At 46.7% G+C, this 23,841-nt stretch overlaps 1 protein-coding gene across 1 annotated transcript in view; it reads left to right on the top strand.

Annotated features, from left to right (window-relative positions):
- The first annotated feature begins 406 nt into the window (after positions 1-406).
- Positions 407-23,841, top strand: part of LOC112225560 (ATP-dependent translocase ABCB1) — a 33,993-nt gene continuing 10,558 nt past the window's right edge. The window contains 24 exon segments of the mRNA XM_042306972.1: positions 407-559; positions 1,046-1,115; positions 1,316-1,403; positions 2,268-2,424; positions 3,065-3,113; positions 10,143-10,334; positions 10,669-10,840; positions 10,928-11,052; positions 11,443-11,614; positions 11,700-11,721; positions 11,724-11,812; positions 16,369-16,479; positions 16,569-16,694; positions 16,767-16,970; positions 17,146-17,316; positions 17,455-17,616; positions 17,765-17,941; positions 18,684-18,830; positions 18,994-19,098; positions 19,278-19,355; positions 19,823-19,906; positions 19,990-20,193; positions 20,306-20,406; positions 20,573-20,713. Of these exon segments, the coding sequence (XP_042162906.1) occupies positions 1,054-1,115; positions 1,316-1,403; positions 2,268-2,424; positions 3,065-3,113; positions 10,143-10,334; positions 10,669-10,840; positions 10,928-11,052; positions 11,443-11,614; positions 11,700-11,721; positions 11,724-11,812; positions 16,369-16,479; positions 16,569-16,694; positions 16,767-16,970; positions 17,146-17,316; positions 17,455-17,616; positions 17,765-17,941; positions 18,684-18,830; positions 18,994-19,098; positions 19,278-19,355; positions 19,823-19,906; positions 19,990-20,193; positions 20,306-20,406; positions 20,573-20,713 (2,939 nt within the window). The 5' untranslated portion in view covers positions 407-559; positions 1,046-1,053.

Here is a 23,841-nt window from a genome sequence, read left to right as displayed (position 1 = left end):
CTATAGGCTAGTCCTAGATCATTTATAGTCATTGTTCACTCTATGTTCTAGGCACGTCAATAGATGAAACAGTCAATAAGATGTTCATTTTGCTGAAATGGTAGGCTCTCCATTCTTTATAAGAGATTGGACATTGGCTATATGGATGCCCACTGTTGGTTCACGATGTTGTGAGAGAGAAAAATAATATCACTTTTTTAGAGTAGCGGTGGTTGTCTCTCAAATAGCGGCAACATGAGATGGCCATGTTCGGTATCTAATGTAATAACAAAGACACACACTCAGCCATAACCCTATAGGTCATTGTCGCCTCCCTTAAAGCAGCTCCTGACGTCGAAGTCAAGGACAGACATACGTTTGATGGACATCAGGTGTGATTTGAGCAGGGGCGGCACGCGGCAGTAAATGATGTCACCCGGGTGTAACTATGATATAAGAGAAGCGCTGCTGCCTCCCTTGTTTCTCTATTGTGAGAGCGAAACAGAGGCAGATAAAGAGAGGACAGCGCCGGAGCTGGGGGGTAAGCACCGATAGTGGACCAACTGGCGGGAAAGAAGATGTGAGTTTATCTAACAACCATTATGTATTTGTAATGTGCTCGACCGGATCTTCCGTTACACGTTGTAATGTCAACTGCTTTTTCTAATAGCCTACAAGACAAGTCTAAACTATAGCCTATACTACACAACTATTTCAAAAGTAGGCTTAATAAATATGAAGTAGACTTCTGAGGCATATTGAGGGTGTTAATTCACTACTGAGTCCTGACCATAGATATAGAATCTCATTCTAGTCCAGTGGTCAAGATGTCATGAACCGGAGTCAGTATCATGCAACCAGTTCGTTCTCGTTTAAACAATGAATTCGCACGCACGCCCATGATGAGATCAAGCCTGTGGGTTAGCCCCTTAAATGCTTTATTGCAGGTGTCAAAGTGTGTCTTTCCCCAGACTCTTGAGGACGCTTAAATATCTTACCGTTACACGTCTTTGCAATCTCACCTGTACGGTTGTACCTGTCTGTATTGTTTCCTACATGCCATAAGACCCAGACATGGGCAAGAAGGACGAGATAGCTGTGGCCAAAGTCAAGATTGAGCAAAACGGAGACATTGGGTAAATATTTAGGTGCTATGCTGAGAATGTTGTCTTTGGCTGTTTTGTATTTTGTCAACAATCGATTTGTGTTATTATTCCTTCTTTGGAATTACGGTCTAGTTCCTGAGTTAACTAACTCAATAACTTAATAACTTTATCTGCCGTTTTTAACGTTTAAAGATTATTATATCAAATTGATTTATAAAATGACGTTGTAGATATTCTGTCTCTTCTAGAGAGGATAAAGATGAAGAGAAAAAGGGGGAGAAAGAGCCAAAGATGCCGATGATTGGCGCCATAGCTCTGGTGAGTAGCGGAGATAAACTGTCACATACTTCTCCAGCTTTACACACTGTAGACTATTTATTATCAGGGCCCTGAGGTATTATTGGTGTGTGTGTGTGTGTGTGCGTGCGTGTGTGCGTGTGTATGGGTGGGTGGTTGTGCAAAGGTGTGTGCATGTGACTTGTGTGGCTGCATGTGAACGTGTGTGTGCAACGTGCTTGCATGTGTGTAAAGTTGGAACCGAGATCAGACATGAATGTGGAAATAGGGGAGGTTGGGAGTGGTCTGTTTCCTCTGGTCCCCTGCTGGGCCTGTAGAATAGCAGAAGGTTGAATTTCCTCTGTTTCCCTGCTGGGCCAGTAGAATAGCTGAAGGTTGAATTTCCTCTGTTTCCCTGCTGGGACAGTAGAATAGCTGAAGGTTAAATTTTCCCTGCTGGGCCTGTAGAATAGCTGAAGGTTGAATTTCCTCTGTTTCCCTGCTGGGCCTGTAGAATAGCTGAAGGTTGAATTTCCTCTGTTTCCCTGCTGGGCCTGTAGAATAGCTGAAGGTTGAATTTCCTCAGTTCCCCTGCTGGGCCAGTAGAATAGCTGGTTAAACTTCCTCTGGATAGGAGCCTCTACCACTGGAGAAACATACTGGAGTTCTACATACAAAATGACTCAGAGTATTCATTACCTTCATATGTTCTCTTTCTCTCTCTGCTCATCTGTCCATCTCTGTCCCTTTTCGTCTCCACTTATCCTTCCCCCTTTAATTCATTCTCCCCTTCCCTCTCCCCTGCCCCTTCTCACTCCCTTTCTCTCTCTCCTTCCCAATCTCTCACTTTCCTAATATCCCCACCCTGCCCCTCACTCTCGCTCCTCTTCCCCCATGCCTCTATAGTTCAGGTTTGCTGATGGTTGGGACAGGTTGATGATTGTGCTGGGGACCATCATGGCTATGGTTAATGGAACGGTCCTCCCTCTCATGTGTATCGTCTTTGGGGACATGACTGACAGCTTCATAGGAGACTCCATACAGACACAGAATAACTTCACCAGTGAGTCAGTCCCTACACACACACCCACACACACACACACACACAAGCATGCACGCAACCATACACACACACACACACATACACACATACACACACACACACACACACACACACACACACACACACACACACACACACACACACACACACAAGCATGCACACAACCATACACACACACACACACACACACATACACACACACACTCTTAAAGGACAACGCCACCACTTTTCAACCTCATTTTCATCTCCAGCACAATACCACATGCCTACATGTGAAAACGACGCATTTCTACATCTTTTTTTAAATATAAAGTTAAGTAGTTATACCTGATGACATCATAAAACGATAAAACATTTTTAAAAAACAGTGATTTTCAAACAATATGAGATTTGAGGTGATGAGGGGAGCAAGAAATTACCCTCTGGCTAGAAACAATTGCAGGTTTTGAAAATCACTGTTTTTTGTCACAGATTACACTTTTTTTAGGACCTTTCTTCTTGTCTTTTTAACCACAGATCATAGAAACAGGCTGTTTTCACATATAGACACTGGTTTGGTGTTGGAGATAATGAACATGAGTTTGAAAAGTGGTGGAATTGCCCTTTAACTGTCTAACTGTCACATCTTTTCCTGCTCTAGACATCACGTTAAGTGTTTCCAACACCACTCTGGGAGAGGAGATGACGGGGTGAGGCTAAGACTCAATGATATTTCAGTTTACCAAGAAGGGAGTAGTTCCTGATCTTTGACCGGATCTATTTCAGAGGCTCCGTATCCGTGAGTCCGCAAATTCTCACAGTATCTCACGGGAACTTGGACTTAATCTATTTTCATAACCTAGACAGGGTGAACTGCATAGTTAAAAGGCAATTCCACCACTTTTCAACCTCCTATTCATTATCTCCAGCACCATACCAGTGTCTACATGTGGAAAGTATTCAGACCCCTTGACTTTTTAACATTTTGTTATGTTACAGGCTTATTCTAAAATTGATTAAATTGTTTTTCCCCCCTCATCAGTCTACACACTATACCCCATAATGACAAAGAAAAAACTGTTTTTCAGAAATGTTAATTTATATTAAAATTCAACTGAAATATCACATTCACATAAGTATTCAGACCATTTACTCAGTACTTTGTTGAAGCACCTTTGAAAATGATTACAGCTTCAAGTCTTCTTGGGTATGATGTTACAAGCTTGAGGAGTTTTTGCAATTCTTCTCTGCAGATCCTCTAAAGCTCTGTCAGATTGGATGGGGAGCATTGCTGCACAGCTATTTTCAGGTCTCTCCAGAGACGTTTGATCGGGTTCAAGTCCGGGCTCTGCCTGGGCCACTCAAGGACATTCAGAGACTTGTCCCGAAGCCACTCCTGCGTTGTCTTGGCTGTGTGCTTAGTCATTGTCCTGTTGGAAGGGGAATCTTCGCCCCAGTCTGAGGTCCTGAGCACTCTGGAGCAGGTTTTCATCAAGGATCTCTCTGTAATTTGCTCCGTCATCTTTGCCTCAATCCTGACTAGTCTCCCAGTCCCTGCTGCTGAAAACATCCCCACAGCATGATGCTGCCACCACCATGCTTTACCGTAGGGATGGTGCCAGGTTTCCTCCAGACGTGACGCTTGGCATTCAGGCCAAATAGTTCAATCTTGGTTACATCAAATCACATTTAATTTGTCACATACGCTGAATATGTACATGTAGGTAGAGTTATTAAAGTGACTATGCATAGATAATAACAGACAGTAGCAGCAGCGTAGAGTGAGGGGAGGGTGTAATGCAAATAGTCTGGGTAGCCATCTGATTAGCTGTTCAGGAGTCTTATGGCTTGGTGGTAGAAGCTGTATAGAAGCCTCTTGGAGCTAGACTTGGCGCTCCAGTAACGCTTGCCGTGCAGTAGCAGAGAGAACAGTCTATGACTAGGGTGGTTGGAGTCTTTAACAATTTTTAGGGCCTTCCTCTGACACTGCCTGGTATAGACTGGGACTTACGAAAGCTAAGGCTATCTTTTTCAAACAGAAATTTGCATCCTGTAGCACTAATTCCAAAAAGTTTTGGGACACTGTAAAGTCCATGGAGAATAAGAGCACCTCCTCCCAGCTGCCCACTGCTCTGAGGCTAGGAAACACTGTCACCACCGATAAATCTACAATAATCGATCATTTCAATAAGCATTTTTCCATGGCTGGCTATGCTTTCCACCTGGCTACCCCTACCCTGGCCAACAGCTCGGCACCCCCTGCAGAAACTTGCCCAGCCCCCCCTTGCTTCTCCTTCCCCCAAATCCAGAGACCTGATGTTCTGAAAGAGCTGCAAAATCTGGATCCCTACAAATTAGCTGGGCTAGACAATCTGGACCCTCTCTTTCTAAAATTATCCACATAAATTGTTGCAACCACTATTACTAGCCTGTTCAACCTCTCTTTTGTATCGTCTGAGATCCCCAAAGATTGGAAAGCTGCCACTGCCATCCCCCTCTTCAAAGGGGGGGACACTCTAGACCCAAACTGTTATAGACCTATATCCATCCTGCACTGCCTTTCTAAAATCTTCGAAAGCCAAGTTAACAAACAGATCACCGACCATTTTGAATCCCACCGTACCTTCTCCACTATGCAATCTGGTTTCCGAGCTGGTCATGGGTGCACCTCAGCCACACCCAAGGTCCTAAACGATATCATAACTGCCATCGATTAAAGACAGCCGTCTTTCGACCTGGCCAAGACTTTCGACTCTGTCAATCATCGCATTCTTTATCGGCAGACTTGCTTTCTCAAATGACTGCCTCACCTGGTTCACCAACTACTTCTCAGATAGAGTTCAGTGTGTCAAATCGGAGGGCCTGTTGTCCGGACCTCTGGCAGTCTCTATGGTGGTGCCACAGGGTTCAATTCTCGGGCAGACTCTTTTCTCTTTATACATCAATGATGTCGCTCTTGCTGCTGGTGATTTTCTGATCCACCTCTCACCTCTTGACTTCGGCGATGTCATTTACAAAATAGCTTCCAACACTCTACTCAGCAAACTGGATGTATTCTATCACAGAGCCATCAGTTTTGTCACCAAAGCCCCAAATACTACCCACCACTGCGACCTGTATGCTCTCGTTGGCTGGCCCTCGCTACATATTCGTCGCCAAACCCACTGGCTCCAGGTCATCTATAAGTCTATGCTAGGTAAAGCCCTGCCTTATCTCAGCTCACTGGTCACCATAGCAACACCCACCTGTAGCAGGCGCTCTAGCAGGTATATTTCACTGGTCACCCCCAAAGCCAACACTTCCTTTGGCCACCTTTCCTTCCAGTTCTCTGCTGCCAATGACTGGAACGAATTGCAAAAATCACTGAAGCTGGAGACTTATATCTCCCTCTCTAACTTTAAGCATCAGCTGTCAGAGCAGCTTACCCATCAATCACTGTACCTGTACATAGCCAATCTGTAAATAGCACACCCAACTGCCACACCCACTATCATCCCCATGTTGTTATTTATCTTCTTGCTCTTTTGCACCCCAGTATCTCTACTTGCACATCATCATCTGCACATTTATCACTCGTGTTAATGCTAAATTGTAATTATTTCGCCTCTATGGCCTATTTATTCCCTTACCTCCCTAATCTTCTACATTTGCACACACTGTACATACATTTTTCTATTGTGTTATTGACTGTATGTTTGTTTATGTGTAACTCTGTGTTGTTTTTGTTGCACTGCTTTGCTTTATCTTGGCCAGGTCGCAGTTGTAAATGAGAACTTATTCTCATCTTGTAATGGTTTTCTTCTGGTGAAAGAGAGGCGGACCTAAGCGCAGCGTGGTTATTTGGATTCATGTTTTAATAAATCACTTCACATGAACAAACTAACAAACTAACAAAAACAAGAAACGTGAAAACCCAAAACAGCCCTATCTGGTGCAAAACACAGAGACAGGAACAATCATCCACCAACACACAGTGACACCCAGGCTACCTAAGTATGATTCTCAATCAGAGACAACTAATGACACCTGCCTCTGATTGAGAACCATACTAGGCCGAAACATAGAAATACCCAAATCATAGAAAAACAAACAGACTGCCCACCCAACTCACGCCCTGACCATACTAACTAAATACAAAACAAAGGAAATAAAGGTCAGAACTTGACAGTACCCCCCCCCCCCCAAAGGTGCAGACTCCGGCCGCAAAACCTTGACCTATAGGGGAGGGTCTGGGTGGGCGTCTGTCCGCGGTGGCGGCTCTGGCGCGGGATGCGGACCCCACTTCACCATTGTCTTAGTCCGCCTTATTGTCCGCCTCCGTGGCTTTCTCACCATGGCCACCCTTCTCAATGACCCCACTGGACAGAGGTGGGGCAGCTGCTCGGGACAGAGGTGGGGCAGCTGCTCGGAACAGAGGTGGGGCAGCTGCTCGGAACAGAGGTGGGGCAGCTGCTCGGGACAGAGGTGGGGCAGCTGCTCGGGACAGAGGTGGGGCAGCTGCTCGGGACAGAGGGGCAGCTCTGGGCAGAGGGGCCCCGGCAGCAGCGCCGGACAGGCGGGAGGCTCCGGCAGCAGCGCCGGACAGGCGGGAGGCTCCGGCAGCAGCGCCGGACAGGCGGGGGGCTCCGGCAGCAGCGCCGGACAGGCGGGGGGCTCCGGCAGCAGCGCCGGACAGGCGAGGGGCTCCGGCAGCAGCGCCGGACAGGCGGGACCACCTGCAGGGAGGAGACAGAGAGACAGCCTGGTGCGTGGGGCTGCCACAGGAACCACCAGGCTGGGGAGACCTTCAGGAGGCTTGGTGTTAGGAGGAGGCACCTGAATGACCGGGCTGTGGGGGAGCACTGGAGCTCTGGTGCGCAGCCTTGGCACCACATCCCCAGGCTGGACAACTACTCTAGCCCGGACCCTCCAGAGTGCAGGCACAGGTTGAACCGGGCTGTGGATAAGCACGGGAGATCTAGTGCTTACTACGCGCACCTCTCCCTTAGGCTCCACTCCCACATTTGCCCGGCACGAGCGGAGCGCAGGCAGAGGATGCACTGCACCCTCCCAGCACCCCGGAGACACAGCACGCAGAGCCGGCGCAGGATACCCTGGACCAAAACTGCGTACCGGCGACCAGACCCGCTGAGCAGGCACCATACGCCCTGGCTCGATGCCCGCACTCGCATGGCACTTTCGGGGGGCTGCCCTATAGCGCACCGGGCTATGGGCACGTACTGGCGACACCGTGCGCTTAACCACATAACACGGTGCCTGACCAGTAATGCGCTGCTTATAATAAGCATGAGGAGTGAGCTCAGGTCTGCTACCTGGCTTAGTACCACACCTCGTCTGCCCCCCCCCCCCAACATTTTTTTGGGGCTGCCGCTCGTACCTGTCGCGCTGCCGTGCTGGCTCCGCCAACCTCATTCTCCTCTAACCTTCCTCGCACTGCTCCATCGAATCCCAGGCGGGCTCCGGCACCCTCCCTGGGTCGACCGCCCACCTGTCTATCTCCTCCCAAGTTGTGTAGTCCAGATTCTGCTCCCATGACCCGAAATCCTGACCTCGCTGTTGCTGTTCCTTCTCCTGCTGCTGCTTCTGCTGCTGTTTACCACGCTGCTTGGTCCTGTCGGGGTGGGTGATTCTGTAAGGGATTTCTTCTGGTGAAAGAGAGGCGGACCTAAGCGCAGCGTGGTTATTTTGATTCATGTTTTAATAAATCACTTCACATGAACAAACTAACAAACTAACAAAAACAAGAAACGTGAAAACCCAAAACAGCCCTATCTGGTGCAAAACACAGAGACAGGAACAATCACCCACAAACACACAGTGACACCCAGGCTACCTAAGTATGATTCTCAATCAGAGACAACTAATGACACCTGCCTCTGATTGAGAACCATACTAGGCCGAAACATAGAACTACCCAAATCATAGAAAAACAAACATAGACTGCCCACCCAACTCACGCCCTGACCATACTAACTAAATACAAAACAAAGGAAATAAAGGTCAGAACGTGACACAACTGGCCTACCTGGTTAAATAAAGTTGAAATAAAAGAGGTCCTGGATGGCAGGAAGCTTGGCCCCGGTGATGTACTGGGCCGTACGCACTACCCTCTACAGGGCCTTGCGGTCGGAGGCCGAGCAGTTGCCATGCAAGGCCGTGATGCAGACCAGAGAATCTTGTTTCTCATGGTCTGAGAGTCTTTAGGTGCCTTTTGGCAAACTGCAAGTGGGCTGTCATGTGCCTTTTACTGAGGAGTGGCTTCCGTCTGGCCACTCTACCATAAAGGCCTGATTGGTGGAGTGCTGCAGAGATGGTTGTCCTTCTGGAAGGTTCTTCCATCTCCACAGAGGAATTCTAGAGCTCTGTCAGAGTGACCACCTCCCTGACCAAGGCCTTTCTCCCCCGATTGCTCAGTTTGGCCCGCTCTAGGAAGAGTCTTGGTGGTTCCAAACTTCTTGAGGACCTTCAATGCTGCAGAAATGTTTTGGTACCCTTCCCCAGATCTATGCCTCAACAAAATCCTGTCTCGGAGCTCTACGGACAATTCCTTCGACCTCATGGCTTGGTTTTTCCTCTGACATGCACTGTCAACCGTGGGACCTTATATAGACAGGTGTGTACCTTTCCAAATCATGTCCAGTCAATTGAATTTACCACAAGTGGACTCCAATCAAGTTGTAGAAACATCTCAAGGATGATCAATGGAAACAGGATGCACCTGAGTTTAATTTTGAGTCTCATAGCAAAGGATCTGAATACTTATGTAAATAAGGTATTTCTGTTTTTGTTTTTTATAAATTTGCAATAATTTCAAAAAAACTGTTTTAGCTTAGTCATTATGGGGTATTGTGTGTAGATTGCTGAGGAAATGTATTTCTTTAACCCATTTTAGAATAAGGCTGTAAAGTAACAAAATGTGGAAAAGGTCAGGGGGTCTGAATACTTTCCGAAGGCACTGTATGTGAACAGTGTTTTTATGTCCTGTGGTTAAAAAGATGAAAGATATAAAAATGTAATGTAGTTTAAAGTAAACACAATGAGATGAAGCGGTGATGCGGGGAGCAGGACAATTGCACTCCACCCTGGCTTTTGACTTAACCACGAACATGGAACAGGACAGGACAGCGTCTGGACAGGAACACACAACGACATTAATGCAGACACAGGGAACACACGGGGAAGCAGACAGTAATTGATAGGACAATCAACAAAGGGAAGGAGTCCAGGTGAGTCCAATGATCGCTGCTGCGCATAATGAGCGCCAGACAGGGAGAGCGGGAGCAGGCGTGACATTAATGATGTCATAGGGTAGGATTGTGTGGGACCTTTTATTTTGAACCACAGAACGTTGAAACACACCGATTTGACATATTTCAGATATGTGAACAGATACAGAGCCTCAGAATTTAAAGATCCGGCCCCAGATTAGGAGCTACTTCCCTATAAAATACATTCTAACGTCAAATGGTATATTCAAGGAATCACCTTTACCTCTCTGCCTTTGTGCCTCAGTATCCTTGCTATTTACTCCATAATGGATGGCATTTTGAATAGATTTATATGTATAGATTCACCTGCGTAATGTAAACACACAAACAGTCATGTGTCACCGTCATGTTTACAAAGTCATTATTCCATAATATGTACCCCTGTGCCCCAATTATCTACAAACCATCATTAAGGTTTTGTATGTCTGGATGTGTGTGTGTGTGTTGACCAGCCTTATGTCTGTATTCCAGCCATGCTATCTACTACTCTATAATGGGTGCGGTGGTGTTGGTAGCAGCCTACATGCAGGTGGCCTTCTGGACCCTGGCGGCAGGCAGGCAGGTCAAACGCCTCAGGAAGCTCTTCTTCCACTGCATCATGCAGCAGGAGATCGGCTGGTTCGACGTCAACGAGACGGGAGAACTCAACACCCGCCTAACAGAGTGAGGAGATGCCTATAGGAATGGATTGGCGTTTATAGGGGAAGGTGTTTTACATTGATACCATCTGGATGTAGCTTTAGGGTTTAAACAGCCCTGTTCAAACAAATATGGGGAGTGTGTGTATGTGTGTGTATCTATGTGTGTGTGAATGTGTGTGTGTGTATTTGTGTGTGTATGTGTGTATGTATGTATGTGTGTATGTGTGTGTATGTGTGTGTATGTGAGTGTATGTGTGTGTATGTGTATGTGAGTGTGTGTATTTGAGTGTGTGTGTGTGTATGTATGCGTTTGTGTGAGTGTATGTGTTTTATTCGGTATTTCCTCCCCTCCACAGTGACATCTATAAGATCAACGAGGGAATAGGTGACAAGGTGGGCATGTTGATCCAGTCCTTCACCACCTTCGTTGCTTCCTTCATCATCGGCTTCAGCAAAGGATGGAAGCTCACCCTTGTCATCCTGGCTGTCAGCCCTGTGCTGGGCTTCTCTGCTTTTATATTCAGCAAGGTGGGCCTCACACACACACACACACACACACGCACACACACACACACACACCTCTCTTGACTGTCTTTCTCCGTTGTGTGTCTCTAGGTACTGACGTCCTTCACATCCCTGGAGCAGAGTGCTTATGCTAAAGCTGGAGCCGTGGCTGAGGAGGTGATCTCTTCTGTCAGAACAGTCTTCGCTTTCGGTGGACAACAGAAGGAGATAACCAGGTGTGTGAGAGAGAGAGCGGGGTAGAATGGAGACCTTTTGCTAACGTTAAAGGAGCGGTAACTAAGGCAACAGACGGGTCACCAGGATAATGTTCCTAAAGGACTTGTTGCTGCTGTGAAGACCATTAGCCTGAGCAGTCAGTAGTTGTTATTGTTTTATAAGTGGATAGACCAGTCCACACTTCTCTGTATAAAACCATCAGTGAGGAGGACAATTGGATTAGTGTGGTGTGTTTGTATATGTATACCATCTGTCTCTGTCTCTCGCTCGCTCTCTTTCTCTCTCTCTCTCTCTCTCTCTCTCTCGCTCATTCCCTCTGACTCTCTGTGTTTTTCTCTCTCTTTCAATTCCTGTGCGTTTCTGTGTGTGTGTGTTGTTTTGTACCACAGGTACGAGAAAAACCTGGAGGATGCTAAGAACATGGGGATCCGTAAAGCCATCTCTGCTAACATCGCCATGGGCTTCACCTTCCTGATGATCTATCTGTCCTACGCTCTGTCCTTCTGGTACGGCAGCACACTCATCCTATCTGGAGAATACACCATTGGAACTGTCCTCACCGTGAGTACACACACACACACACACACACACACACACACACACACACACACACACACACACACTGATGTTTATTTGTGTCCTGTAGGTGTTCTTCACAGTGTTGATCGGGCGTTTGCCATGGGACAGACTTCTCCTAATGTCCAGGCCTTCGCCAGTGCCCGGGGAGCGGCACACAAAGTCTACAACATCATCGACAATGTGAGACACACACACACACAGACACACACACACCCTCTCCTCACACACACACACACACACACACACACACACACCCCTCCTCACACACACACACACACACACACACACACACCCTCTCCTCACACACGCACACACCCTCTCCTCACACACACACACACACCCTCTCCTCACACACACACACCCTCTCCTCTCTCACACACACACACACACACACACACACACACACACACACACACACACACACACACACACACACCCTCTCCTCACACACACACACACCCTCTCCTCACACACACACACACACACACATACTCTGGGCTAATCAGGGTTAACACAAAAAGCATCACTGTGGTTATAGCAGAATGGACTGTTCTTAGTTCACTGTGCATTTGTGAATGGTTCACGATGACTTGAGTTTACAACGCACAGTCAGACAGACAGAGCTGCTCTTACCATGCTTACATACAGTATATACACACTGGGGAGCGTGGTTGAATATGAATAACCTGACCATCAAAATGTTGTGTTGCAAAACTAACTTTTTACTATCAAGAGAAATCAAAGTTACATTCTTTTAACTCTCCCCCAATCACACACACACACACTCACACACACACACAAACAAATACACACACACACACACACACACACACACACACACACACACACACCAAAGACAAAAACAAGGGGAAACTGTGGAAGGGTGAGGTACCCAGGGGAACTTACATATTGTAAGATCTGAAAGAGCGAGAGAGAGAGAGAGAGAGAGAGAGAGAGACACACACACACACTCCCTGGTACAGACACACAAACATACACACACACACTAACACACACACTGTAACAGACAGGAACACACATACACTGTTCATGCTCTGTAACACGAAAACTTGTGTAAATAAACAGGGCTAAACTAACACGTAGATAAACCTGCCCTCTGGCTAACACTCTTCCTCCTATTGTCCCTCTGAGAGGGGAGAGAGAAGTGGGGGGCTCATCGAGGGAGGGGAGAGAGAGGCGGGGGACTCATAGAGAGAGGGGAGAGAGGCGGGGGACTCATAGAGGCGGGGGACTCATAGAGAGAGGGAGAGAGAGGCGGGGGACTCATAGAGGTGGGGGACTCATAGAGAGAGGGGAGAGAGAGGCGGGGGACTCATAGACAAAGGGAGAGAGAAGTGGGGGACTCATCGAGGGAGGGGAGAGGGAGGCGGGGGACTCATAGAGGTGGGGAGAGAGAAGTGGGGGACTCATCGAGGGAGGGGAGAGAGGCGGGGGACTCATAGAGAGAGGGAGAGAGAGGCGGGGGACTCATAGAGGTGGGGGACTCAGAGAGAGGGGAGAGAGAGGCAGGGGACTCATAGAGGTGGGGGACTCATAGAGAGAGGGGAGAGAGAGACGGGGGACTCATAGAGAGAGGGGGAGAGAGACGGGGGACTCATAGTGGGAGGGGAGAGAGAGGCGGGGGACTCATAGTGGGAGGGGAGAGAGAGGCAGGGGACTCATAGAGAGAGGGGAGAGAGAGGCAGGGACTCATAGAGGGAGGGGAGAGAGAGGCAGGGACTCATAGAGGGAGGGGGAGAGAGACGGGGGGGACTCATAGTGGGAGGGGAGAGAGAGGCGGGGGACTCATAGAGAGAGGGGAGAGAGAGACGGGGGACTCATAGTGGGAGGGAGAGAGAGGTGGGGGACTCATAGATAGAGGGGTGAGAGAGGCAGGGGAATCAGAGGGAGGGGAGAGAGAGACGGGGGACTCATAGAGAGAGGGGAGAGAGACGGGGGACTCATAGTGGGAGGGAGAGAGAGGCGGGGGACTAATAGAGAGAGGGGAGAGAGAGGCAGGGGAATCAGAGGGAGGGGAGAGAGAGACGGGGGACTCATAGAGAGAGAAGGGAGAGAGAGACGGGGGACTCATAGAGGGAGGGAGATCTGATGGAAAGAAGGAGGGTGGTGGGAGGGGCGTAGAGAGCAGGAGGCACAGTCACCAATCACCAATCACCACACTCCCACCAGAATCAATCCTTTCTGATTCGGCCCACCATTTTAGCTGTGGGCTGCTCTGAATGGGGCCTTGAATTCCAGCTGGAATTACTGTCTACTTATATAATGTCTATGGTGTGAATGGGGAATCTGTTGGGACTCTATAGAGCGCTTAACACACAGTAGAATAACACATCTTTCCCCACTGAGCAGTCAGGAATACAGGGAGTCTTCAGAAGGGGATGTTTATGCTGCTGTATAAACCAGGCCTCTGTGTCTGTGTGTGTTTATGCTGCTGTATGAACCAGGATACTCTTCTCACGCACCATATTGGTTGAAAAATAGTTACCGGCAGTATAATAGGCCTGTAGTATTTTATGGTATAATTTATGTTGTTTTCAGATGTTCTGAAAGAGCTGCAAAACCTGGACCCGTACAAATCAGCTGGGCTTGACAATCTGGACCCTCTATTTCTGAAACTATCCGCCGCCATTGTCGCAACCCTTATTACCAGCCTGTTCAACCTCTCTTTCATATCATCTGAGATCCCCAAGGTTTGGAAAGCAGCTGCGGTCATCCCCCTCTTCAAAGGGAGAGACACCCTGGATCCGAACTGTAACTGTTACAGACCTCTATCCATCCTGCCCTGCCTATCTAAGGTCTTCGAAAGCCAAGTTAACAAACAGATCACTGACCATCTCGAATCCCACCATACCTTCTCCGCTGTGCAATCCGGTTTCCGAGCCGGTCACGGGTGCACCTCAGCCACGCTCAAGGTACTGAACGATATCATAACCGCCATAGATAAAAGACAGTACTGTGCAGCCGTCTTCATCGACCTGGTGAAGGCTTTGGACTCTGTCAATTACCATATTCTTATCAGCAGACTCAGTAGCCTCGGTTTTTCTAATGACTGGCTTGCCTGGTTCACCAACTACTTTGCAGACAGAGTTCTGTGTGTCAAATCGGAGGGCATGTTGTCCGGTCCTCTGGCAGTCTCTATGGGGGTGCCACAGGGTTCAATTCTTGGGCCGACTCTTTTCTCTGTATATGTCAATGATGTTGCTCTTGCTGCGGGCGATTCCATGATCCACCTCTATGCAGACGACACCATTCTGTATACTTCTGGCCCTTCCTTGGACACTGTGCTATCTAACCTCCAAACGAGCTTCAATGCCATACAACACTCCTTCCGTGGCCTCCAACTGCTCTTAAACGCAAGTAAAACCAAATGCATGCTTTTCAACCGTTCGCTGCCTGCACCCGCACGCCCGACTAGCATCACCACCCTGGATGGTTCCGACCTAGAATATGTGGACATCTATAAGTACCTAGGTGTCTGGCTAGACTGTAAACTCTCCTCCCAGACTCATATCAAACATCTCCAATCTAAAATCAAATATAGAGTCGGCTTTCTATTTCGCAACAAAGCCTCCTTCACTCACGCCGCCAAACTTACCCTAGTAAAACTGACTATCCTACCGATCCTCGACTTCGGCGATGTCATCTACAAAATAGCTTCCAATACTCTACTCAGCAAACTGGATGCAGTTTATCACAGTGCCATCCGTTTTGTTACTCAAGCACCTTATACCACCCACCACTGCGACCTGTATGCTCTAGTCGGCTGGCCCTTGCTACATATTCGTCGCCAGACTCACTGGCTCCAGGTCATCTACAAGTCCATGCTAGGTAAAGCTCTGCCTTATCTCAGTTCACTGGTCACGATGGCAACACCCACCCGTAGCACGCGCTCCAGCAGGTGTATCTCACTGATCATCCCTAAAGCCACACCTAATTTGGCCGCCTTTCCTTCAAGTTCTCTGCTGCCTGCGACTGGAACGAATTGCAAAAATCGCTGAAGTTGGAGACTTTTATCTCCCTCACCAACTTTAAACATCTGCTATCTGAGCAGCTAACCAATCGCTGTAGCTGTAAATAGCCCACCTAATTTACCTACCTCATCCCCATACTGTTTTTATTTATTTACTTTGCTGTTCTTTTGCACACCAGTATCTCTACCTGCACATGTTCATCTGATCATTTATCACTCCAGTGTTAATCTGCTAAATTGTAATGATTCACTCCTATGGCCTATTTATTGCCTACCTCCTCATGCCTTTTGCACACAATGTATATAGATTATTTTTTTTCCTACTGTGTTATTGACTTGTTTATTGTTTACTCCATGTGTAACTCTGTGTTGTTGTCTGTTCACACTGCTATGCTTTATCTTGGCCAGGTCGCATTTGTAAATGAGAACTTGTTCTCAACTAGCTTACCTGGTTAAATAAAGGTGTTCTCAACTAGCCTACCTGGTTAAATATAGGTGTTCTCAACTAGCCTACCTGGTTAAATAAAGGTGTTCTCAACTAGCCTACCTGGTTAAATAAAGGTGTTCTCAACTAGCCTACCTGGTTAAATAAAGGTGTTCTCAACTAGCCTACCTGGTTAAATAAAGGTGAAATAAAAAATCAAATAAAAATGTGTCCAGTAATAGTATTAGTTGGTGACCTGCTTGAATGTTCACACCTACATGTTTATGTTCTAAGTCTCCCTGCTGTTGTTTGTCTGTTCAGAAACCCCACATCAACAGCTACTCAGACCACGGCCACAAGCCTGATGTCATCAAAGGAAACATAGAGTTTAACAACATCCATTTCACCTACCCCTCACGACCCAGCGTCAAAGTATGTGCTGCCTTCTTTACGTGTGTGTTGATGTCCAGTAGATGTTTGTAGATGTTAAACGGTTTGTTTCTGTGTGTGTCTCTTTGTAGGTGTTGAATGGAATGTCTCTGAGCGTGCGTAGTGGCCAGACCATAGCTCTGGTAGGCAGTAGTGGCTGTGGGAAAAGCACCACCGTTCAGCTGCTGCAGCGGTTCTATGATCCACAAGATGGATCAGTGAGTATCATGGAACACACACACACACACACACAGTATCTGTTCTGTAACTATGCCCTCTGTGTTCTTTAGGTGTGTGTAGATGGTCATGACGTGCGCTCCCTGAACGTGCGCTTCCTGAGAGAGATGATTGGCGTTGTCAGTCAGGAGCCCATCCTGTTTGCTACCACCATCGCTGAGAACATCCGCTACGGACGACCTGACGTCACACATCAGGAGATAGAACAGGCTGCTAGGGAGGCCAACGCCTACGACTTCATCATGACACTACCTGATGTATGTTACTGTGTATGTTTCTGTCTGTCTGTCTCTGTCTCTGTCTCTGTCTGTGTCTGTGTCTGTCTGTCTGTCTGTCTGTCTGTCTGTCTGTGTAGTAGTAGTGGTAGTACTATAACTAATTCTAGATAATGATTGATTACAGTATATTGATAATATTGTTTCTGTTGAGCAGAAGTTTGAGACTCTAGTTGGAGACAGAGGAACCCAGATGAGTGGAGGACAGAAACAGAGGATCGCTATCGCACGCGCTCTCGTACGCAACCCCAAGATCCTCTTGTTGGATGAGGCTACCTCAGCCCTCGACGCCGAGAGTGAGACCATCGTACAGGCTGCTTTGGACAAGGTAGAGAACACACACACACACAGACACCCTTTGCACCAGTTTATCAACATCTACTAAACATTGCTATACCCCCCTCCTCCCTCCCTTTCACTCCTACTCCCTCCTCCTCCCCCCCTCCCTCCCACCCTCCCCCTCCAGGTGAGACAGGGTCGTACTACCATCGTGGTGGCCCATCGTCTGTCTACTATCCGTAATGCTGATGTTATCGCAGGCTTCCAGAAGGGAGAGATCGTAGAGCTGGGAACACACAGCCAACTGATGAAAAAAGAAGGAGTCTACCACACACTGGTCACCATGCAGGTAACACACACACACACACCCTCCTCACACCCTCTTCACACATCTTGCATCTATGTCACCATTTAGGTAACAGCGTTATCAAAACACGCCACATAACAAACAAATACACACATTTGACTCTATATTCTATTCTGTTGTTTTCTTCCAGACGTTTAAGAGTGCTGAGGAGGGCGAGGAGGCTGTGGAGGAGCAGGTTCTGGAGGAGAAGAGTCCGTCAGTGACTCCGTTCTCAGAGACCACCCTCATCAGGAGGAAATCTACCAAGGGATCATCCTTCATCGGCTCAGAGAAAGGAGACAAGGACAAGACAGAGGTGGAAGAAAAGGTAAGGCTATGGAGCTAGAGGTACTAACTGGAATGGATATTCTCATTTTAATCCAGGATCAGTGGTGGACACACTGTGGGACATAATTGGTGTACCATTTGGAATGTTTCTGATTATCTCTCTCTCTCTCCTTCTTTTCTCTCTTTCTTCTCTTTCTTCTCTCTCTCCTTCCTTTCTCTATTTTCTCTCTCTGTCTACTCTCTCCTTCCTTTCTCTCTCTGTCTTCTCTCTCTCCTTCCTTTCTCTCTCTGTCTTCTCTCTCTCCTTCCTTTCTCTCTCTGTCTTCTCTCTTTCCTTCCTTTCTCTCTCTGTCTTCTCTCTTTCCTTCCTTTCTCTCTGTCTTCTCTCTTTCCTTCCTTTCTCTCTCTGTCTTCTCTCTTTCCTTCCTTTCTCTCTCTGTCTTCTCTCTTTCCTTCCTTTCTCTCTCTGTCTTCTCTCTTTCCTTCCTTTCTCTCTCTGTCTTCTCTCTTTCCTTCCTTTCTCTCTCTGTCTTCTCTCTTTCCTTCCTTTCTCTCTCTGTCTTCTCTCTCCTTCCTTTCTCTCTCTGTCTTCTCTCTTTCCTTCCTTTCTCTCTCTGTCTTCTCTCTCCTTCCTTTCTCTCTCTGTCTTCTCTCTCGTTCTTCTTGCTCTGTCTTCACTCTCTCCTTCCTTTCTTTCTCTATCTCTCTCTTTCTCTCTCCTTCCCCTCTCTCCTCCTTCCTCTCTCTCTCTCTGTCTTCTCTATCTCTCTCTCTCATCCCAGGATGAGGAGATTCCTCCTGTGTCGTTTCTGAAGGTGTTGAAGCTGAACCTTCCTGAGTGGCCCTATATGGTGGTTGGTGTGATCTGTGCCACTATCAACGGGGGCATGCAGCCTCTCTTCGCTGTCATCTTCTCTAAAATCATCGCTGTATGTTAAATATCAGTTAATACCAGATATCATCATTCTATGTTTACTCATTTATTTCAGTTTATTCATCTTCTCCCAAGTCATTACTGTAAGTTGAATTAGTCATATTCCATCAAATAGCATCATCTCAGATTATCATGTTTGCGTTGTTGTCATGTTTCAGGTGTTTGCAGAGCAAGACCAGGAACTAGTTAGACAACGCTCCTCGTTCTACTCTATCATGTTCGCCCTCATTGGAGTCGTCTCCTTCATAACCATGTTCCTGCAGGTACGCACACACCTCACCCAATGAAAAATAATATGAGGAATGAGCGACAGAATGTGGGAGGGGCTTAGGTTTGTATCTATCCTACAGCAGGTCAGTGGTCCCTAATGTATTTCTATTGATCGACAGCATCTTGAAGTTTTACTTACTATGACTGTGATACGTGGTTGTCTTCTCTCCAGGGATTCTGTTTTGGGAAGGCCGGGGAGATTCTGACCATGAAGCTGAGACTGATGGCCTTTAAAGCCATGATGAGACAGGCAAGACAGTTTATTTAGGCTTATAGGGTGTTTAATAAATGTGTTTATTTAGGCTTATATAGTGTTTAATAAAGGTAAGACAGTTTATTTAGGCTTATATAGTGTTTATTAAAGGTAAGACAGTTTATTTAGGCTTATATAGTGTTTAATAAAGGTAAGACAGTTTATATAGGCCTATAGAGTGTTTATTAAAGGTAAGACAGTTTATTTAGGCTTATATAGTGTTTATTAAAGGTAAGACAGTTTATATAGGCCTATAGAGTGTTTATTAAAGGTAAGACAGTTTATTTAGGCTTATAGAGTGTTTAATAAAGGTGAGACTGTTTATATAGGCTTATATAGTGTTTATTAAAGGTAAGACAGTTTATTTAGGCTTATATAGGTTATAGGGCTTATGGAGTGTTTATAAAGGCTCAAATAGGTTATAGAGACAATTTGAACATGTAACTCTCTTCGTTCTCCTGTAGGAGTTAGGCTGGTATGACAGTCACAAGAACAGTGTTGGAGCTCTCACCACTAGACTGGCTACAGATGCAGCACAAGTACAGGGGGTAAGTAGTAAGTACACACATGAACACACAACACACACACACACACACACACACACACTAACCCTCTCTCCCTCCCTCTCCAGGCTACAGGAGTGCGCTTGGCCACTCTGGCCCAGAACGTGGCTAACCTGGGCACCAGTCTGATCATCTCGTTTGTGTACGGCTGGCAGCTGACTCTTCTCATCCTGTGTGTGGTACCTGTCATGGCTGTAGCTGGAGGCATACAGATGAAGATGCTCTCTGGTCACGCTGTCAAAGACAAGAAAGAGCTAGAACAGGCTGGCAAGGTACACAACCACTCACACACAGTCTTATTCACTCTCTTCATAGCTCCCAAAATTTGCAACAGTGAATATCTATACGTTCTTCTCTTGAGTCTAACCAGTGTGTGTGTGTCAGATTGCCACAGAGGCCATAGAGAACATCCGTACGGTGGCATCTCTCACCAGAGAGCAGAAGTTTGAGTCTCTGTACCAGGAGAACCTCATAGTGCCTTACAAGTACGTGTGCTACAAAGTTTACAATTTCCATTATAAAAAGTCCTAGTCATTGCTGTTTTTAATGTGTCAACAGTGTCAGTCTTGTAAATGTACTATATTACTTTTGTTTATGTAATCACCCCTCTCTTTAATCTCTCTCTCTCTCTCTCTCTCTCTTCCTCTGTAGGAACTCTCAGAAGAAGGCCCATGTGTATGGCATCACATTCTCCTTCTCTCAGGCCATGATCTACTTTGCCTATGCAGGCTGCTTCCGCTTCGGAGCCTGGCTCATAGAGGAAGGCATCATGACCTTTGAAAATGTCTTCCTGTGAGTACAGCAGCTACCTTTGATTGGGTTAATTCAGTCATGTGTCCATGTTCACAACTGTCCTTATAGCTTTTTCCTATGTGACTATAAGGCCATGTTGGAACGACTCAATTGCTTCCCTAATATGGGTTCTTGGTGGACACAGGAACAGTAGTGTGCCGATTTGTGTATACATTGTACAATACAGCTCAGGTACAGTAGTGGAGGATGTGTGTGTACATTGTACAGCTCAGGTATAGTAGAACACACCCCGGCCCAGCTCATCTAGGCCTGACAGGAATGTCCAGTATTACAGTGGTCAAAGGTGGTTGTGGTTAATCATTACCTAACTGGGAAGTGTGTTGGAGGTCATTGCTGATCTAGGGACTCATCACCGTAGCAACAATGGCCATATAGCCATGACATGTCTAACATGTGACCCATAGAAATGGATGTTATAGAGTAGATATCACGACTAAAGGCTTAGATAACATTTGATTTGAAAAGGTGTACATAAGTCAGTCATAACACTGTCATAACTACTCTTCCAAGATGGCATAGCAGTTCAGACGTCTTTGGTCCTCGTCTTGTCGTGTCCCGTATATATATATAAATATATTTATAACTTTTTTCACATACATTTTTTAATTTTCCATAAACTCAAACTATTATTTACCTCAAATCTGTAATCCTCCAAGAAGCTAGCCAGAAACTCCAAGAAGTTAGCCAGAAACTAGCCAGAAGCTAGCCAGGAGCTAGCCAGAAGCTAATCCAGAAGCTAATCAGAAGCTAGTTCAGAAGCTAGTTAGCTTCTTTACTGGCAAATCGTTAGTATTCAGCTAACCACGGTTTGTGGTCATCAGCTATCCTTTAGCTCGAAAATCTATCGCCAGTTTTGTACGGCGCAGCGCGGCTCGGGAACGGAACATACCGGACCAATTTTTCTCTCCATGTCCCTGGATTTCAAGCGCTAACTCTGGACATTCATACCTGGATCTCACAGCTAGCTAGCTGCTATCCGTGTGACTATCGGCTTTCGTCGATTCCGGAGCAAACATCAATTATTCCGGAGCTAGCCAGCTGAAGAGTTCCATCAATCACTCCTGGGCTGCAGTCACCTATCCGGACCTGTTTTACTGCCTACGCGGAGCCCCACCGGGCCTTCACAACTGGACTGCCGACGTTATCTACCCGAAGGAGTTATCCGGCTGGCTCCTCCGTCGCGACATTACCTGAATGCCCATCTGCGGCCTGCTTAACCGTTAGCTGTCTTATCGGCTGCTATCTGAATAGACAATCGGACAATTTATTTATTTATTTTTATTATTATTATTATAATATTTTTCTTCTTCTTGGGCCTCTATAACTATATCTATTGTTTTTTGTTGTTGTTGTTGTGTGATTTGGATTAATCCCCTCTACCACACGGAACCCCACTAATCTACTGACGGAACGCAAGAGGTGGCTAATAACAGACCTCCATCCTATGCTAACTTGCTACCGATGGCCTGGCTAGCTGTCTAAATCGCCGTGACCCCCAACCAACCTCTCCACTCACTGGACCCTTTTGATCACTCGACTAAGCATGCCTCTCCTTAATGTCAATATGCCTTGTCCATTGCTGTTCTGGTTAGTGTTTATTGGCTTATTTCACTGTAGAGCCTCTAGTCCTGCTCACTATACCTTATCCAACCTATTAGTTCCACCACCCACACATGCAATGACATCTCCTGGTTTCAATGATGTTTCTAGAGACAATATCTCTCTCTTCATCACTCAATACCTAGGTTTACCTCCACTGTATTCACATCCTACCATACCTTTGTCTGTACATTATACCTTGATGCTATTTTATCGCCCCCAGAAACCTCCTTTTAATCTCTGTTCCAGACGTTCTAGACGACCAATTCTTATTGCTTTTAGCCGCACCCTTATTCTACTCCTCCTCTGTTCCTCTGGCAATGTAGAGGTGAATCCAGGCCCTGCAGTGCCTAGCTCCACTCCTATTCCCCAGGCGCTCTCTTTTGACGACTTCTGTAATCGTAATAGCCTTGGTTTCATGCATGTTAACATTAGAAGCCTCCTCCCTAAGTTTGTTCTATTCACTGCTTTAGCACACTCTGCCAACCCGGATGTTCTAGCTGTGTCTGAATCCTGGCTTAGGAAGACCACCAAAAATTCTGAAATTTTAATTCCAAACTACAACATTTTCAGACAAGATAGAACTGCCAAAGGGGGCGGTGTTGCAATCTACTGCAAAGATAGCCTGCAGAGTTCTGTCCTACTATCCAGGTCTGTACCCAAACTATTTGAACTTCTACTTTTAAAAATCCACCTCTAAAAACAAGTCTCTCACCGTTGCCGCCTGCTGTAGACCACCCTCTGCCCCCAGCTGTGCTCTGGACACCATATGTGAACTGATTGCCCCCCATCTATCTTCAGAGCTCGTGCTGCTAGGCGACCTAAACTGGAACATGCTTAACACCCCAGCCATCCTACAATCTAAACTTGATGCCCTCAATCTCACACAAATTATCAATAAACCTACCAGGTACCTCCTCAAAGCCTTAAACACGGGCACCCTCATAGATATCATCCTAACCAACTTGCCCTCTAAATACACCTCTCCTGTCTTCAACCAAGATCTCAGCGATCACTGCCTCATTGCCTGCATCCATAATGGGTCAGCGGTCAAACGACCTCCACTCATCACTGTAAAACGCTCCCTGAAACACTTCAGCGAGCAGGCCTTTCTAATCGACCTGGCCGGGGTATCCTGGAAGGATATTGATCTCATCCCGTCAGTAGAGGATGCCTGGATATTTTTTTTAATGCCTTCCTAACCATCTTAAATAAACATGCCCCATTCAAGAAATTTAGAACCAGGAACAGATATAGCCCTTGGTTCTCCCCAGACCTGACTGCCCTTAACCAACACAAAAACATCCTATGGCGTTCTGCATTAGCATCGAACAGACCCCGTGATATGCAGCTGTTCAGGGAAGCTAGAAACCATTATACACAGGCAGTTAGAAAAGCCAAGGCTAGCTTTTTCAAGCAGAAATTTGCTTCCTGCAACACTAACTCAAAAAGTTCTGGGACACTGTAAAGTCCATGGAGAATAAGAACACCTCCTCCCAGCTGCCCAC

The sequence above is a fragment of the Oncorhynchus tshawytscha genome, linkage group LG03 (genome assembly GCF_018296145.1).
Source record: "Oncorhynchus tshawytscha isolate Ot180627B linkage group LG03, Otsh_v2.0, whole genome shotgun sequence".
In the NCBI taxonomy this organism is placed as follows: Eukaryota; Metazoa; Chordata; class Actinopteri; order Salmoniformes; family Salmonidae; genus Oncorhynchus; species Oncorhynchus tshawytscha.
Note: the sequence above shows the minus strand (reverse complement) of the source record. Positions and strands in the feature narration are given on the sequence as shown.